At 36.8% G+C, this 18,076-nt stretch overlaps 1 protein-coding gene across 1 annotated transcript in view; it reads right to left on the bottom strand.

The window, feature by feature from the left end:
• The window catches only part of LOC121860342 (intraflagellar transport protein 172 homolog), an 89,609-nt gene that overhangs the window by 5,030 nt on the left and 66,503 nt on the right, over positions 1-18,076 (bottom strand). The window contains exons 23-30 of the mRNA XM_042357419.1: positions 16,104-16,258; positions 14,066-14,246; positions 11,706-11,897; positions 8,438-8,555; positions 7,532-7,676; positions 6,191-6,395; positions 5,333-5,548; positions 3,191-3,361 (exon numbers count right to left, since the gene is read on the bottom strand). Coding sequence (XP_042213353.1) covers positions 3,191-3,361; positions 5,333-5,548; positions 6,191-6,395; positions 7,532-7,676; positions 8,438-8,555; positions 11,706-11,897; positions 14,066-14,246; positions 16,104-16,258 — 1,383 coding nt within the window. The remainder of the gene's footprint in view (positions 1-3,190; positions 3,362-5,332; positions 5,549-6,190; positions 6,396-7,531; positions 7,677-8,437; positions 8,556-11,705; positions 11,898-14,065; positions 14,247-16,103; positions 16,259-18,076) is intronic.

Below are 18,076 nucleotides of genomic sequence, written 5' to 3' on the forward strand. Positions count from 1 at the left end.
CTATTCATGGGGGGTTAGGTTCCAAGGAATGGCACAAATTGGCAAAAACATGAATAGCAACTTATACTACCTTAGTGCACTACTGTATACTTATTCTGTGTATGAGAAACTTCAGTGGAAGTATGTGGAAGTTTGGAGCTTGATGAAGTGTACTGTACAGTAGGATGAAATCTGATTACTGAAGCATAAGATCATCAGGATCACTGTTGGAAGAGGGTGGTGGAGAGGAACGTGTCCGGGAGGTGGGTGGTGAGATGGCACATGGCAGGGAGGTGGGTGGTGGAGCGGCAGCAACAACTAACCGAGTAGGTGAGGGAATCAGCTGGGTGAGTGGCTGGTTTTTTCTTTAAAACCATCGTGAATGGTAGATGTTTCCTCTTGGCTCTGAGGTCTCTAAAATGATTCACTCCACTGGCATCACTAGCCCTGACACTAGGCAGTCTTTTAGGGGTAGTAGGCAGCTATCAAACAGGGAGGTACTACTACCTGGGAAGATATTGGAAGCATAATGTGTTGTCTAATGGTAGACCCTGCTGCTATATAGCATCACGAAAATTGTGACCAAGTCCCAGGTTGCTGATCTGACTTACTGCCTCATTTACACACAATTGCAGGGTCTCAATTGTTTCTCCTACTATTGGCAACACAACATACATATTGTTTCTCACTTTTGATCTTTTTTTTTTAATTTTTGCATTTATAGTTCTTTATTATTATTACTAGAGTTGTTATTATTATTATTATCTTTATTATTTTATTTTTTATTATAAATTTTATTTACTATGAATTATTATTATTATTATTATTATTATTATTATTATTATTATTATTATTATTATTATTATTATTATTATTATTATTATTATTTTCGCCCCCCAGGCCCCGATGTGGGTCAGTGACCTGTGCCCGGGTGGGTTAATCCCCGTGTAAAAAAAAAAAATAAATAAAAATAAAAATAAAAATAAAATAAAATCAGAAACTCTAAATTTTGAGTACAACACAAGAGATACTGCTTCACAGGCAATAGTTGAGCACAACCAAAGGGAGAGGAGATGCTGCAGGTGCATGGGGGTGACTCATTGCGTTGTGAGAGAGGCTCGTAAGCTAGCCACCATCTGCTTACCGCGAATAGTCAAAATCACTAATCGAAAACCAGCGAATAGCAAGGGTTTATTGTACTGTACACACAATTTATGTATAATTGTGTAAATATAAGATAAATAAATTGTTAAAAATACAGGGATGCGTCATTTAGCGATCGGGTGCGTTCCTGAAAAACAGATTGCTAAGTTATTTGATTACTGAGCAAACAGAAATTCAAAACAGCTCTGCTGCTCCTTCCCTGATCATTAAATCTCCAGGGAATCAAGGGTATTTCCCCTTTATGTAATTGTTGGTTTAGCGAATCGGTGATTAATGGGACATCGGTTTTCAGGGTATGCCTGTATTCCTGAAGTCCAATAAAGGAGCGAATGGAACAAATGCTGAATACATGGATCGAATACCAAACTCACGAAAATATTTCCATCAGCATGTTTGTGTAATGAGACAAATCTCACAAGAAGAAAATTACATATATAGGTAGAATATTTAGTAAGAGAGTAAAAGCGAGAAAGACTTTGGTAGCGTGGCCGTGATATATATTTGATGGTGGATTTACACTTAGCTTATCTAATATGTCAATACACATCTATTACGTCTTAAGGGCGACTTCTCAAACACCGCTTCGTTACAACTCTTTATTAATTACTAACATGACATGGACACATTAATAACACCTTCTATTGAAGTTACTAGGACATTATATTTACGTTACTAGGACATCATATTACGTTACTAGACACTCTGATTCTCGGACACGAACATGAAATGAATACACTTCCCACGTAAGTAACTCATCCCATGGAAAGCTCTGACAAAAACTCACGTGACCTGGGGAAGGCCTAGCAGGGAGACTGCTTAGCTGGAACACTGGTGTCGGGAGGGCGACTGCTTAGCTGGGACACCGGAGGGAAGTCGGGGAGGGAAGTCCTGCATGACTCTCCTCCCGTGAGCGGGACTCGGCTGTGGTGGACCTCCTCCTCCGATCCCTGTGTGTCTCTCTGTCTGACTCCCTCTCGCCGCTCCCCTGAGGGAGGGCTACGAGCGGGACTCGGGACGTGGTAGCTGGCCCTTCTTGGTTACAAGACACACTCTCTCTCTGTCTCTCTCTCTCTGGGGAGAGGGAGGACTAGGACGTCCTATATATTGGGAGGTGAGCCGTCAGGTTGAGCTGATCGGGGGCGGCGGCGAAGGGTCTTCTTACATTTGCCCTCGCTAATGTAGGGTCAGGTCTGGACTTTTTCAGAGACTATAAGTTGTATATTCTGGAGAAATCTTCAGATGGGGCCGTGTGACATGAGAGGCCCTGGTTGATTTGTGGCTCGAGGGTTACATTTGACCTGGCTAATGTGAGGTCAGGTCTGGACTTCTTCTGCGGTGTAGGTTATTGTGTACATTGGGAGAGAGTCGGCCGGTGCCTTCTTACATGTTTGTTGGGGCCGTGTGACATGGGAGGGGAACTAGTTGATTTGTAACTCCTTGAGTGGTTGCGAGGGGTACCCTTACATTTGATCCCCCTAATGTCGGGTCAGATCTGGACTGTTTCTGAGATGTAAGCTGTGGTCTGACAACCCATCACTACATTTGTGATACAGGCAAAGGCCTGGAGAATTTTATATTTCTTGGTACGTGTGAACTGTAGTTTTTCACTGGTATAATACTGGGTACTATCTTATTAATAACAAAACCCCCTAATCTTCAGTATTTATTTTGTTTGATTTACACGACCATTGTCGAGAACATATCACATAAATTGAGAGGCTTTACCTAACACGAGAATTTATAATAATCTAGATATTTTTTAAAAATTATGGATTAAATACTATGGTAATATAGAGGATATAATAACTTCGCTCAGGCATGAGGCGTCAACCAGCTTTAGCGGCCCGTGCAGTTAACAGGGTGTAAAGCTGATTGACTGTTATTAAGCAGTGTTATTTTCCATTCAACTCTACATAACCAGAAGACTGAACCTCAATCTTTTGTGTTAGATACGTAATCTTAACATGAGACACGGAGTCAAACTCCTCATAAACACACTTAAGAGAGCGCTGTATATTCTAAAACAAACACAAATCATGACACTGACCTTACAAGCCATTCCTGCTTCATAGAAGGCTTTATCTGCTGGTATAATGTCAGTATGACGTAGTAAAGAAACTGACACTTTAGCCACTAATTTCTCCAGCTGTGGTGTGGCCATATAAGCAGACCGTGCAGCCAGATAATGTGCTTGAAGTAACAACAGCTCAAATTCATTCTGGAATAAGTCATAGTAATTCTTATCATGTAAAATATATTAGAATGCATCCTAATTAATGTGATACACTGTAAAATAGCTATAATACATCTCAAAATTTTAAACCAAGAAAAAAATTACAAAAAGAGGTACAGTACTGTACTGTACTTAATTTTGTAACACATCAAAATAATAGTGGACCATTGGTAATCAAGCAAGTTTGGGACCAAGAAGTTACGGGTTTCAGGGCTTTCCAGTTTTTAGAGTAATACTACAAGAACTCAAACACCTTTTTCCAATTTAACGAGTATTTCCACTTTTTGTTCAATCCAGAACGCAATGTCTAGCTTTATACCTAGGTATGTAAATGCCTAGCATTAATTCGCCAGGCCAACATACAGGCAATTAAAACATTTAATAATTATTTAAATACATAATATTAGGAGAACACGTCGCTACCTGGTATTTAATTGCAATTCTCAAAACCCCCTCCCGCACCCTCCATCACACGCAGTGCTACTGTCATCTTCTTGCCTGGCGAATCAGCTGTAAACGCGCACAATGAAGGCTTTACTAATTTGTGTTGTAATAGCTGAAATATTAAGTGCCACGAGGATTTTATTTTTGGTATTCATACATCTTAGCACGGTGAGGAAATCGAGTGATTTTATTTTAATTACTGTATTTTGAGGCGTACAAGACGCAATTTTAATTACAAAAATATTCCTTGAAAATTAGCATGCGTCTTTCACGACGCACCATCCCATCTACTATTGTTAAAATAATAAACAACGCCTGATTTATGTACTGTACAGCCCTGTAAATGTATTCATTAGGGTCAACTGAAATCAGCCCCTTACAAAGACTGTTACCTCATTACAGTACTTAGCAATTACAAGTATTCTCTATACTATAAAACAATTGATTTAACTAATATTGTTGATATACTGCGAAAAATACGATTATTTACTTACTCAGTAGGTAAAAAATAAACGGCTGCAGCTACACAACCCTTGCTGCTGTGCGGTTTGTTTGCTAATGGCAGTGGTGCGGCAGCACCATCTATTGAGGAATTGCGAAAGGTTGTCTGCTGGTCTCAAAGCGCAGGAATGTTTGTTTCTTCACACCAAAAATTTTAATTCAACTGATTTTTATCGAAATGCTTTTTTACTTTTATTTTTTATTTTTTTTAAATACAGTAAAGATTTTTTGTTTTCTTAGACGTTTATATATATGTTTACATTTGCTTACCTTCTACTGTTGGAAAATATTTCCCGTCGTTGTCATACCGACAAAAACAAGAGAAAATGTAAACACTACAGTCCGCTAGACACCGATGTGACCAGGTGTAAAATGAGTGCTATATTAAAGATTTCCACTTCTTATATAGATATTTTTTTAATTGATGAAAATGACGACTGATAAGCAGTTCTAAGTGATGATATTCAAAGAGGTGTGTGTACTTGTGCCAAAAGGGCTGTATATCAAGCAATGGTTTCACTTGTGTCGGTTAGGGTGTGTGTGTGTGTGTATATATATATATATATATATATATATATATATATATATATATATATATATATATATATATATATATATATATATATATATATATATATATATATATATATATATATATATATATATATATATATATATATATATATATATATATATATAGTCAGATTTGCTGTATGCCTAACGAGAGCCACTAACACTAGGAGGGAAGTTTACTGCATTTGTGACCAGAAGGGAGGTTGTGGGGGAATTGCTGCACATGCCAACTTTGAATGTGTTTTTATTAGAGATTCATAATTATATTCTTTTATGATTAGACTTTCAGTGTACAATTCTTCATAAACAATATAACATTCAATAACAGCAAATAGATTATGTTACAAGCTCTCCATCATTTTAGGGTTAATTTGATTCTGAACAAATTATACTATACTGTACAGTGAAACAACAAAGACAAAGAACTTTTACACATACCATGACACCTTCTATATCTTCATGTTGCCTAAGGTTATCTACCAGTGACAGAAGAAGGTCCCGCAGATCTGCCCAGGTGCGATAGGCTTGCCCTGAACACAGTTCATGCATGCTCATTAGGTCAAGAGCTACACGTCGGTATATGTTATAGTTTTGTGAAAAAGCTGGTGCTCCATATTGCTTGTACAAACCCAGGGCTTCAACAGCTTGGCCATCCTGTAATTGTTAAGGGTTATGATATATTTGACCAAAATACAGTATACTTATGTATTTCAATGTTATTTAAATTTTGGGGAGTGTATAAAGTCTCTTGGCATCACCTTAAGGTAGACCACTCTTATCATCTATGAACTGCAGATTTCTGATTTGGGAAATTACCACGGTTCTGTATTGCCAATTTTTACAGCATATTAGTTGCACCATTATGGAAGATGCACCCCTAACTTAGCAGAAACATTTATAAAAAAATAAAAATTCTGAAACAGCACCGGCATCTGAGCCAACGCTATCAAATCTTACTCTGCCTTGCATCTTAAATTAAAGACTGAAGAATAAAAACTAAATGGAAGAAGTTATACTGGGAGGGGAAATTCAGGAAAAGGTAAAATAGTTGAAAAATAAAGAAGAAAATATCTTGAGTACAGCAAGTTGAAAATGGAATACATAGAGAAAATGGCAGCAAGGAAGAAAGGGGTTCCAGAACTGAAAACACTAAGAAATGTGCCAAGGTCATGGTGTTACACAGAAGGTCCTGCAAAAATTACCCTCCCACAGATGGAATAAAGAGGCATAGAAGTTCAGAAGAAAAAATATAAATATATACATTACTCTCCTTAATCTTTCAGTTTTTCCACTTGCCTTTATGAGATTTGTGGCATTTTTTGCTAGATATTTATGTAAAAGCTGTGGGCCATGCGAGGCAGCAGTTTCCAGAGCTCGGGTCCACTGCCCAGCCTCAACATACATATCTAAGGCTCCAGTCAAGTCCACATCAGCAAGAGCTTCAGCTTTTCCCTCATTCTTTAAGAAGTCTTTATATGCAGAATCAACATAGGATTCATACCTTAAAAAGAAACAGAAAATCAGAGGAATACATTAGTTATGTCAAGGTTATGGCTGACAAGGCAGAGGCATTAAATGACAACGTGATAATAAAAACGCTAAGATTAAGGTCAATCTAAAGATTAATGGTAGGGAATATTTATACATGAAATATCTCAATGCAGGAATACAGTGGGGGGAGCGGGAGGTGAGGTGATACGTTTGACAGTTGGCGGCCAAGGTCTAATGTGTGTTTATTTATCAGTCCTTAAGTGACTAAGCTTCTCTCTTATAAAATGCCAGTGAAATGACCTGGGAGAATATAATTTACATTGCTGGGATTCTTGTAAGATAGTGATTAATTTGAACATAAACAAGCTATAATTTGCACTAGACATAACAATTTTAGTACCATAATCAGTTTAGTACATGTACACTACGGGTTTGCACTTAGGTCATTTATTTATTTTATATTTCTTTTAGTGTGGTGTGTGCATGTAAATGAATGAAAATAAATGAAAAAATGTATGTAAATCTACCCAAAAATACAGTTGAAAAACTTAACATTATAAAATGTAGTACCGTACTGTACACTAATGTACTAAAAATTTTATCTCTTGTGCAAAATATATGACATTTTTATTCAAATTATTCGCTGTCTTGCTAGGATCCCAGCAATGCAAAATATATTCTCCTAACTTTAGTCTGTGATATTATATAAGATAAAAACTTAAAGCCTAATGTATACAGTAACCACCAAACCCTTGCTGGGAGTGGGGGTGACAGTGACATGTTTGACAGTTAGCGCATAAGGTCTAGTGAAGAATTTATTTGTCCTTTAGATTGAGTTTTTGTTTTGTTCTTAAAAAATTTCATAGAAGTGACCGGGGAGAATATAATTTACATTGCTGAAATTCTTATAAGATAGTGATTAATTTGAATGTAAACATGCAATAGTTTGCACTAGACTAAAATTGTAGTAATCATTTTGTACATTATTTTGATTACATGTACAGTACAGCTATTTTTAGATTCGCCCCACTCATTTTATAGATTAGATAAAACTTTTATTTCCTAGGTTTATATACTGTATTAACATAAGTACCAGCACAATACCACACTACATTGTATACATGTAAATCCAAAGCTATAACTTACCGAGGTTCTAATTCTCTTGCTACTTTCTTTGCCTTGCTCCATTCCTGTCCTTTAATGAATGCATCGATGGCCTCCTTTATTAGATCACCAGCAAGAAACAGCTGTGCAGCAGCTAAATAACGCTTGATTTCTAATAATCGGGGACCTGCGATATGGAGTTAGTTGATCAATAAATGCTCTTTTAAAATATAAATAATATAGTGATATCTCTATTAACCAGAACAATTGGTGCAAAGCACTTCCAGGAATGAGAGATTTCCCCGTAACGAGACGGGAATTTTCCAGGTACTGGTTAAATTTTCTTTAAGTTCCAGAAAATTCCGGCTTTGGGAACGATTTGTCAAAAAAATTTCAATTCCAGCTATCAGAGAGTTCCGGTTAAGAGGGATTCTGGCTAACAGAGATATTACACTACTACATATACCATACATTTTGAATTACAATATTTGATGTCAGAATATCATGTACTGTACTGTATATGAACATTTAACGAGCGTTAACCCTTTTTAAAGAGGTAAAGGTGTGGAGATACAAGTTAGAATGGCATAATTTAAATAAATAGAGGTTTTGAAAATATGTAACTACAGTATTATATATATAAAATGAGGAACAAAACTTCAATGTAGCAAAAGTAGATCACCTCCTGATGTAAGGATAGAGCAAAAGGGAATTGTATTGATTTTAGACATATGATTCAAGCTGAAATTGAAGCATAAAGTTGCCAAAGTTTATTGAAGATTCTTTTCATGACAACTGCATCAACTGAAATGATGGTTAAATATCCAAATGCTGCATACACAGGTCTATATATATATGAAGAAAAAAACAACAACAACAGAAATTAAAATACAGCAAATCAAAAACATGATAACAGATATAAAATAATATGAGGAACCATATACTAACCAAGTAATCGGGATACATCATTAGCTTTCTCATTTGGTAGAAACTTGACTGCCAATTCTCCAGCCTTGCTCCATGCTTTTTCCAACAGCATCACATCATTGGTCATGTTTGGTGTCACCTGAATCAAGAAATTCTTTCAGTTGTTAAACCTATGTATATGCATTACAGAATATGAATATCCTGTATACTGTATAGTAACATATTTTTCTACAACCTAAACACTTAAAAGCTAAATGAAATAAATAAGATACTCCTCTTCTATTTTGTTTACACAATGGAAATTGGCTGAAATGAGAGTTCTTACAGAGCTATTATCTAACTCAGGGTCATTTAAAAGGGCACTCTTAATTTTTTAAATCAAGGCAGAGCAATAAAGACTATGAATAACAGCAGAGGGACCCGAGTGATAAATTAGCGTGAAAACACTACCTAGCACTTGGTATTAAATGTAAGGAAAATATAAGGAAAAATAATTCATTTTATAGACTAAAAGGTAATAAAATCTGTTTATTTTTTTTAATAAAAACATACCAAAAAAAGCAATATGGTACAATACAGTACAGGTTGTACCTCTCTAGTCCGGCAACCTCGGGACCTGACCGGTGCCGGACCATGGAAATTCACCCTTTTCCTGGATAGATAGTGACTTGTGCTTATGCCTGGAAGCACTAGCACCACTTTCTCTGCGTCATGGTCTCTTTGAAGACATATTGAAGGGTTAAATGTCGTATAGAGCTTCTCAAATTTCGCGAGTTTTTAATTCTTAACGTATTTTATTGGAACACAAAAAAAAAAATAAAAATTTTGACGGCGGAAACTTGAATTTCGACGGGTTTGAACGGCCCGCCAACGTGCAGACGACGTGCATAATCGTGTAAACAGCGTCATTTCTCTTATGTACAAAAGATTCATTATTGTTTATTACTGAATGTCTTTTTTATTGAATTAATGTTTATGTGTGCAAAATGAGCAATACAATTCATTAATAATACGTAGAATATTAAAACACACAAGGAAATGACACAGCATTGTTTTCGTTGATTACAAAACCAGTGACTGACTGGTTCTACATATAAAACTGAAGAAAATAAGACCTTGGTTGTAGCTGTAGTAAAATTAATGTGGTTGTTTTAAGTAATGTTATTTAATGTTAATAAATGGAACAATAGAAGTAGCTAACGATAATGGTAAAGAAAAAGAGAGATCGCATATGTAAGTGCGCATGCGCACACGTGAAAACATATCATCATTACTTTACATAAGAATATGAAAGCAACACTTATTTACTGTTCATATATATTTTAATTAATGTTTCTGAATTTGTTTTTATTGAATTAATGTACGTGTGTGCAAAATTAACAATACAATTTATTATTAATACGTGGAATATTAGAGGAGACGAGACGGCTGCCGGCATTGTTTATGTTAAAGCTTACAAAACCAGTGACTGATTGGTTCTACACATAAAACTGAAGAAAATAAGACCCTGAGTTTAGCTGTAGTAAAATTAATGTAAAAAATGAATATGGTTGCTTGAAGTACCTGTAATGTTATTTAATGTTAATAAATGGAACAATATAAGTAGCTAACCATTAATGGTAAAAAAAAAAGTGAGACTGCTCGTATGTAAGTGCGCACATGTGAAAATATATCGTCATTACTCTACATAAGAATATGAAAGCAACACTTATTTACTGCTCATATATATTGAAGGGTTAAATGTTGTACTCTGTATAGACAAGCAGAGAGAGAGAGAGCAGCCGAACTGCCGGATGTAAACAAACCTTAATTTCCCGCGGCTTTTTTTTTAAGGGGATTAGCCCACCCGGGCATAGGTCACTGAACCCACATTGGGGCCTGAGGGGCAAAAATTTAATACTCCTGTAATAATAATAATAATTCAGATAAGTAAAAAAAAAAAAACTGCCTATCTACCTATTGGACAAACTAAAATCGTTCCGGACCACGGGAGTTTCCGGACCACAGAATGCCGGACTAGAGAGGTACAACCTGTATATATTTTTTTAAATGTCAGTAAATGAGCAGTTTAGTGGTGGCTAGCAACTTCCTTAGCCTGTAGCAGTAAGCCTACATTATACAGTTTGTTAGCAGTACAGTACAGTAGGGTCAGGATATATAGCAACTTTATATAACGATTTTTTTATATCGTGGCTACCAAAATTATCGATATTTTCCTATATACAGGGTATAGAGATAATTTTTTTTTTTTTTTCGCAAGGGAAATCGGTCAGGAAATATTTCAAATTTATCACTACTACCAAAATTATCGAAATTTTCCAATATATAGAGATAAATTTATTTACAGTAGACTCACAACTTATGTGGGGTTATGTTCCTGGGACCTCACATAAAGCCAAAAACCGTATTAAGTCAGAAACACTCCTAAAAATCCCCTAAATTGACCCAAAAATATGAGTTGAAATTTTTTTTCTCTTGTGCAAAATATATGATGTCTCTATTCATATTATTCGCTGTTTTGCAAGGATTCCAGCAATGCAAGTTATAGTCTGCCAACTTTAATCTGTGACATTTTATAAGATAAAAACTTTAAGCCTAAAACCACTTTCAATCTTGCCAGAAGTGGAGGGGGAGGTGATGTATTATGACAGCTGGGCCGGAGCACAGACAACGGTTACCTAATGGTATTTATTTATCTCATATAGGGGGAGTTTACATTTTCTCTTATAAAATGTCAATGAATTGACTTGAGAGAATATAATTTACATTGATGGAATTCTTGCAAGATAGTGATTAATTTGAATATAAACATGCTATAGTTAGCAATAGACAAAATTTTTAGTACTAATTAGTACATTTTAGTCCTACATAATTAGTACATTTTAGTACAAAGACCTAAAATTGTTATCCCTTGTGCAAAATATATGATGAATATATTCAAATTATTCGCTGTCTTGCAAGGATTTCAGCAATGCAACTTATATTCTGCTAACTTTAGACTGTGCCATTTTATATAAAGTTTAGTCACTTTTATTGGCCTCCAGAACCTAACCCTATTTTCCCCATTGATGCCTGGGAAGATATTGGAAACATAATGTGTTGTCTAATGGGAGACCCTGCTGCTATATGGCATTGCAAAAATTTTGACCAAGTCCCAGGTTGCTGATCTGACTTTCTGCCTCATTTACGCACAATTGCGGGGTCTCAATTGTTTCTCTTGCTATTGACAACACAACATACATATACACTGTTTACCTACACACAAAAAAAACATCCAATTTATTCCAACCTTCATGTAACAGTCCACTGCTCGAGCATATTCTCCAGATTCTTCCCACTGACGTCCTTGGTTCATAAGACTGTTTGCATCTTGTGATCCTCGACTAAGCACTGTTCTATCATATTCATCTTGAAGTGCACTGAGCTTATGTGGAAGATATTCTTTACACACTCTTAATGCTTCAGTCCACTGGTTGCTATCCTGTACAGACAATTAATACTGTATAAGGATTCAAAATATACAAAACACATTTGATACTTTTCATGAAATTTGAATGACAATACTACACATGGGAGAGGTTTTCCATTGACACTTCAGTACAAGTTAAGTTTTAAGGAGTAGTGAAAAAATAACTAGTGATGTAACAGGAAAATTAATTTGGAAACTTACTCAATGGTACAGTATCATCTATTGAAATTAACTTTTATGTATTCACAAATTGCATACTGGAACTTTTCCACAAACTGGGCTGCTTTAACCTTAAATTCTCCAATAACTGGATTTTGAGGGCCACAAGAGTAAGAGACCCACCTAGAGTTTTTGAGAACCTTAAACTCAAGGATGTAACTGACTTTAAAAAGGTATAATATAGACACTCCCCAGGTTATGGATTTCCGACTTTACAGATACTCTCCCATAAGTCCTATTTAAAATGAGTGCCAAGCATTTCCCGGACTGAGCAGGGTTATTTCCAACCATATCCCACCTGTGACTGAGCTCAATATTATGTTATGGTTATTATTTAACTCGTAATTTTGGGTAGATACAGTATATGGAATTTTTTAATTTATTTTACTCAACTACATACACACATAATCATAAATACAGAAAGTACAAAAATAAATAAAATAAATAATTATTATAGGCGAATGTGTGTGGAGGTCAGACGTGCCATAGCACAGCACTTCTTTTTTATTATTTATTGGGCACTCCCCTACATCCTTGTGTCAGGTGAAGCGCAGAAGTGTTTACAGCGCCCAACAGGGAAGCATGCCAAGTTCATGCTTGCCTGTATGTCTCATGAGTTAAGGGCGTAGAAGCCTGAAGAGTCAATGGTTTATGTCATCAAGTTATTGGAAGCTCCAACAACTCCCTGAATACGAATTCCCAACTTTTGATTTACAACAGGTACCTACTTTATGGCTAGGTGAACAAGGACTAATGGGGGCTAGGAAGTAAGTCCAAACAACTTCCACCGGCCCGGGATTCGAACCCGTGACATCTCGCTTGCGAGGCAAGAGCAGTACCGCTTCTACCACCAGCGCCCCCATAGCACAGCACTGTTGCTACGGACATTACTGCATTGTTGGGTGAGCACCAGGGGCGACTACAAAACTCATTTTTCTATTTACTTACATACACATTGATTCTTACATACAGAAAGTGAAAAATAAAAAATAAAAGAAATACAGTACAATTCATTTTATCTGAACCTTCCAGGTACTGTATCTGAACTTTTGTCCCATTTGGTCACGTTCAGTTAACATTCTAATTTAGTCCAACAATCTGAACCCAACCAAAGTCAGTCATTCATTCATATGTCTACTACCATCAGAGGCACTGTAACCACTTTGTTTACAAGCGTGCCAGGATTTTTGGTAGGTGGAAGGTGTTGGGCTCTAATTTCATGCTATGATAAACAATAAAACTGATACAATAGCACATACTTTATGTAAAAAAAAAAGAGCTCCTTCCACACTCAAACCATCCTCTGGGTGACATAACACAGTTCACCCGGGCAGTCACCCAGCTGACTGTGTGTGCATATAACAGTAAAAAAAATAAAAATAAAAATACATATGTCTACTTGAAATTTCAAGCTGAAAAATAAACACTCTGAGTGATAACTCTGACTCTTCAGAGTCTCAGGAAAGGAACCTATTTTTCCCCATAAGTTGTTAGTATTGATATACGATCAATCACCTCATGATGGCTCTTTGAAGTACCCTAACCTCATCGTGTAATGGTCAACACCTGGACAGTACTGAACTATGTGAAATGATAATGCATTTGATTGTAAGAGGGCATGTAGATGCATGAATTTCACTCCCAATGTATAACATGTGATATGAGATCTTGCTAGACAAATAGCAGCACTGCAACCCTAGGGTCACATTGAAAGTTTATGAACCCCTGATCTACATATACAGACAAGTAAAAAAATAAAAACAAAAAAAGTACCATATACCCGGTAGACATCATTAATAGTTTACAATTTTCTCTAGTTACGTACACACACACACACACACACACCAATTATTTATATTTTTGCAGTGTTAGTACTCCTTATCAAGTATACAGTATTTTAATTATGGTAATGTTTTCACTGTACAGTTTTCTTTAATTCATTCTTGATTTTTGTGACTTACCCTGTAAAACTTTACTGCTAACTCTGGCCTCTGAGCCCTGAGCAGAAGTGCCTCTGCCCGAGGGTAATCCCTGTCTGAGAAGGCCACCTTGGCTTGGCCCACCAGAACATCACCAACAGAATCTGGGTCATGAGCCTCAGCAACTCTTTGTGCACTCTCCCAGTCTTGTGCATGGACATACCTGACAGAGAAGAAATGTCACAATTATGTTAACAAAGAGTAGTCACTTCCTTTTACTATTATGGTACTGTATATAAAATTTCACCTCACAGCAGTCAGTCAGTTTACCAGGAACAAAAGTAACAGATTTGATAAACAAAGTAGAAGCCTTTTGTGTAAAGCACAAGGGGTCTTGGCACGATTGGGAAAAACTTCTGGGTCTGTTGAATTTTGCCACAATAGTGGTTCCATTGGGAAAGTTAAGGAAAAAGCAACTATCTCATCTGGGCTTGAAGTTGCTTCACAGAAACAGAAATGTTGCTTCTTCTCTCCCTATTCAGATAAAGAATCATCTGTTATGGTGGACAAAGTTGGACAATCTAATCGGTCCCTCTCCCTGGGTTCCGCGTCAAACAGGTTTGGTCGCTTGTACGGATGCGTCCAAAATAGGATGGGGATACCATTCTTCAAAAGTGAAATTCAGTCAAGGGAAGTGGAGCAACTTCCTTTGAGACAAACACATAAATATAAAAGAATTAGCAGTGGTCCTATTCTTTTTGTTGGCAAACCCAAATTTAAAAAATATGACGATCCTGTTTGCCATGGACAACAAAACGGCAGTGTTTTGTCTCAATCATCAAAGATCAACAAGGTCTTGGCCCCTTCTACAACTGTCAGAAAATTTTTTCAGTATGTGTGTAGCACAAACACTACCTCAAAGCAACTTATATACCGGGAGTACGTACAAAACAATTGGGCAGGTGCGCTGTCCCGTCTCCGGCCAGTATCGACAAAAACAGAATGGTCCCTAAAGGTTTCGGAGTTCAAGAGTCTAGTGAAGAAGTTTGGAACTCCACAGATATATCTTTTTGCCTCCCTAAAAAATCACAATATGCCACTTTATGCATCTCTGGAGGGGTCGAATCTTTTAGGAAATGCCCTACTCTTAGATTGGAACCTTTGGAATTCAATCTATCTGTTCCCACCTGTGAAAATATTGCCCAAAGTGGTTCACAACTCAAATCCTTCCGAGGCAAGGTCTTCTTAATTGCACCGTATTGGATCCTACAACCTTGGTGCCTGGATCTGCTGGACTGGTGCCCGAATCCGCTACAATTGCAACAAGGATGTCTAGACCAGGTACTACATTCTCAGTTCGAGATATCCTTGGCACTTCACGCTTGGGGTTTCTCAAAAAAAAGTTTAAATAGGTTGTTGGGTAATCCCAATATAGTTAACCAAGTATTAGCAGGTCATAGACCCCAAACTTCTATTCAATATGAGAAAGCTTGGAATCTTTTTCAACAATTTATCAAGTTAACAACTCCAGAATCATTATCGGAAACAGTTGTGTTAGAATTTTATGAATTTTTGTTCAGAGTTAAAGGCTTTCAAGGATCGACAATTGCATCTTATAAATCAGCATTGGTTGACCCTCTGGCTTGGGGTTTTAATATTACTTTGAACCCAAGGATTTATCAAATGCTAAGATCATCCTTTTTCATTCAGAGACCTCCTCGCCCCAAGAGAATCCCACCATGGTCTCTGGAAAAAGTTACTAAACTCCTTATGGGGCCGAATTACAATATAAATCTGAACAGGGATAAATTACTCCAGAAGGCAGTTTTCCTTCTAAGAATAGCAATGGGTATGAGAATCAGTGAAATGATTTCAATTTCCAATAATCCATCATAATGTAGCTAGGGGAAAAAATTTGAACCTAATCTAGTGAAGAAAATGTCTGATTTTTGAGAATCTCCAGTTTTCTGAGATCTGGCTTTGAGGATCTATATGTGTAGCAATAGCATGACTGCAAAATTTTATACAACACTGTACAGAAATTAACTTCAAACGATAAAAAAAAGGTAAGGCCACTTACATCAATACAGCTTCCTTAGGTTTGACAGCTTGGATAAACTCTGATTCTGCTTCACCATATTTTCCATCATCTTCCAGAGCCATGGCACATTTGTAGTGAATATCAGGTACCTTGTTTTTCATGGCAATACGTGCTAACTCAAAGGCAAATTCGAACTGTCATGGATAAAATTAATTATATTTTTACATACTGTACACACGATCAAAAGATTATCTGTGCACATTGGATCCGATGATTTCCTAAATGATCAATACAGTGGTCCCTCGGTTAACTAATACAATTCGTTCCACAGAGTCGTTCGTTAACCGAATCCATTGTTTCAATGGGATACCTGTACAGTGACCCCTCGTTTAACGAACACCTCGGTTAATGTAATTTCGATTAACGAACTGCCTTCCATAAGGATCTTCAATTCGGTTAACGAAGTTCTTACGAACCGACCTCAACATGTTTTCGCTTGCACTGACCGGGCAACCAGCTTTAGTATCAGTCCGCCAATACATTAATCGGTTCTAGGGCTTAAATTCCTTACTATTTTAGTAAATATCAAGAAGTTTATACTATTCAATAATTTTAAAAGTTTAATATTCAATTTTTTAGCCATTTTAACAATTATTGAACATAATTGAAGGTAAAGTGACTAGTTTAATGCTCGGCATCCAGCCTCTTAACACAGCAAACAGGAGTTAGTCTCTCTCTGTTTTCACTGGAGGTAACATCTTGCTTGAGACTCTCTTCAACTAAACGCTTTTTTCTGTGTTTCCAAGCAAATTATTGGTCATTTTGAAATATATTTTACATATTGACAATATATAATGCAGTGCAGTGTTGATTTAAAGAAAATAATCTTGAATTACACCAAGAGAGCTAAAATTTTATGGGTGAAATGGCGCCATGGGGTGACTTCTCTTCCACCCCAATGCCTTCTCTTCTTCCTTCTCCTCCACCCCCATTCTAAATCCCATCATCATCATCATCATCCAGGAGCCTTCTACATACACACCTCAAAGTAAGTGAACTTTTTTACCATTTTTGTTGAATTTAGGAAATTTTCGGTGAGCTGGAACCAATTACCCAAAAACCCATTGAAACAATGGTTTCGGTTAACGAACTTTTCGGTTAACGAACGACCTTCTGGAACGGATTGAGTTCATTAACGGAGGGGTCACTGTATTGGGTAATTGGTTCCAGCTCACAGAAAAGTACATACAAAGTAAAAAAAAATGCAGTAAAGTACACTTACTTTGAGGTGTGTATGTGGAAGATTCCTGGTTGATGATGATGATGGGAATTAGAAATAGGGGTGGAGGAGAAGGGAGAAGAGAAGGAAGTGGGGATGGAAGAGAAATCACCTTTCAGGGGACCCATGCTTGATGCAGTAATTTCACTAATACAATTTTAAGTTTACTAGGTGTAGTTCAAGGTTATTTTATTTAAATCAACACTGCATTTACTTTTACTTTTATCCTCTTCACCACTGATTGGCTAGTTAGCAGCTTGGGCGATCTGTCACGTCTCTGATTACTTTTCCTTTTCTTTTATCCTTTTCACCAAATGATTGGCTCGTTAGCCGCTTGGGCGATCGGTCATGTCTCTGTTACGCACTGTTGGCAAGTACTGGGCATGCACCAGCTTCTAAATGTACCTGAACTCACTCCAGTGTTGGTCAAGTCTTCCCTTGAAAGAGCTCACACTCGGTGCCGTCACAACACTTTCTAGTACAGTGGGGTATGCTATAACGAACGTAATTGGTTCCAGAACGTTATAGCATTCGTTCGTTATAGGATTAATCCGTTCCAGGCCCCCAAATACAACCACTTAACACTGAAAAAATTCTGTGGAAAATGTAAAAAATACGGTACTTTATCTTACCTTAGTGTTATTCAGCATGCAGGTACCCCTAAACACTGGCACATCACTATCACTTCCACTGGGAGTCTTGGCTTTAAGGTCCTCAAACAATTGTTTAGCCT

This window comes from Homarus americanus, unplaced genomic scaffold, assembly GCF_018991925.1.
Source record: "Homarus americanus isolate GMGI-L3 unplaced genomic scaffold, GMGI_Hamer_2.0 scaffold48088, whole genome shotgun sequence".
Classification (NCBI taxonomy): Eukaryota; Metazoa; Arthropoda; class Malacostraca; order Decapoda; family Nephropidae; genus Homarus; species Homarus americanus.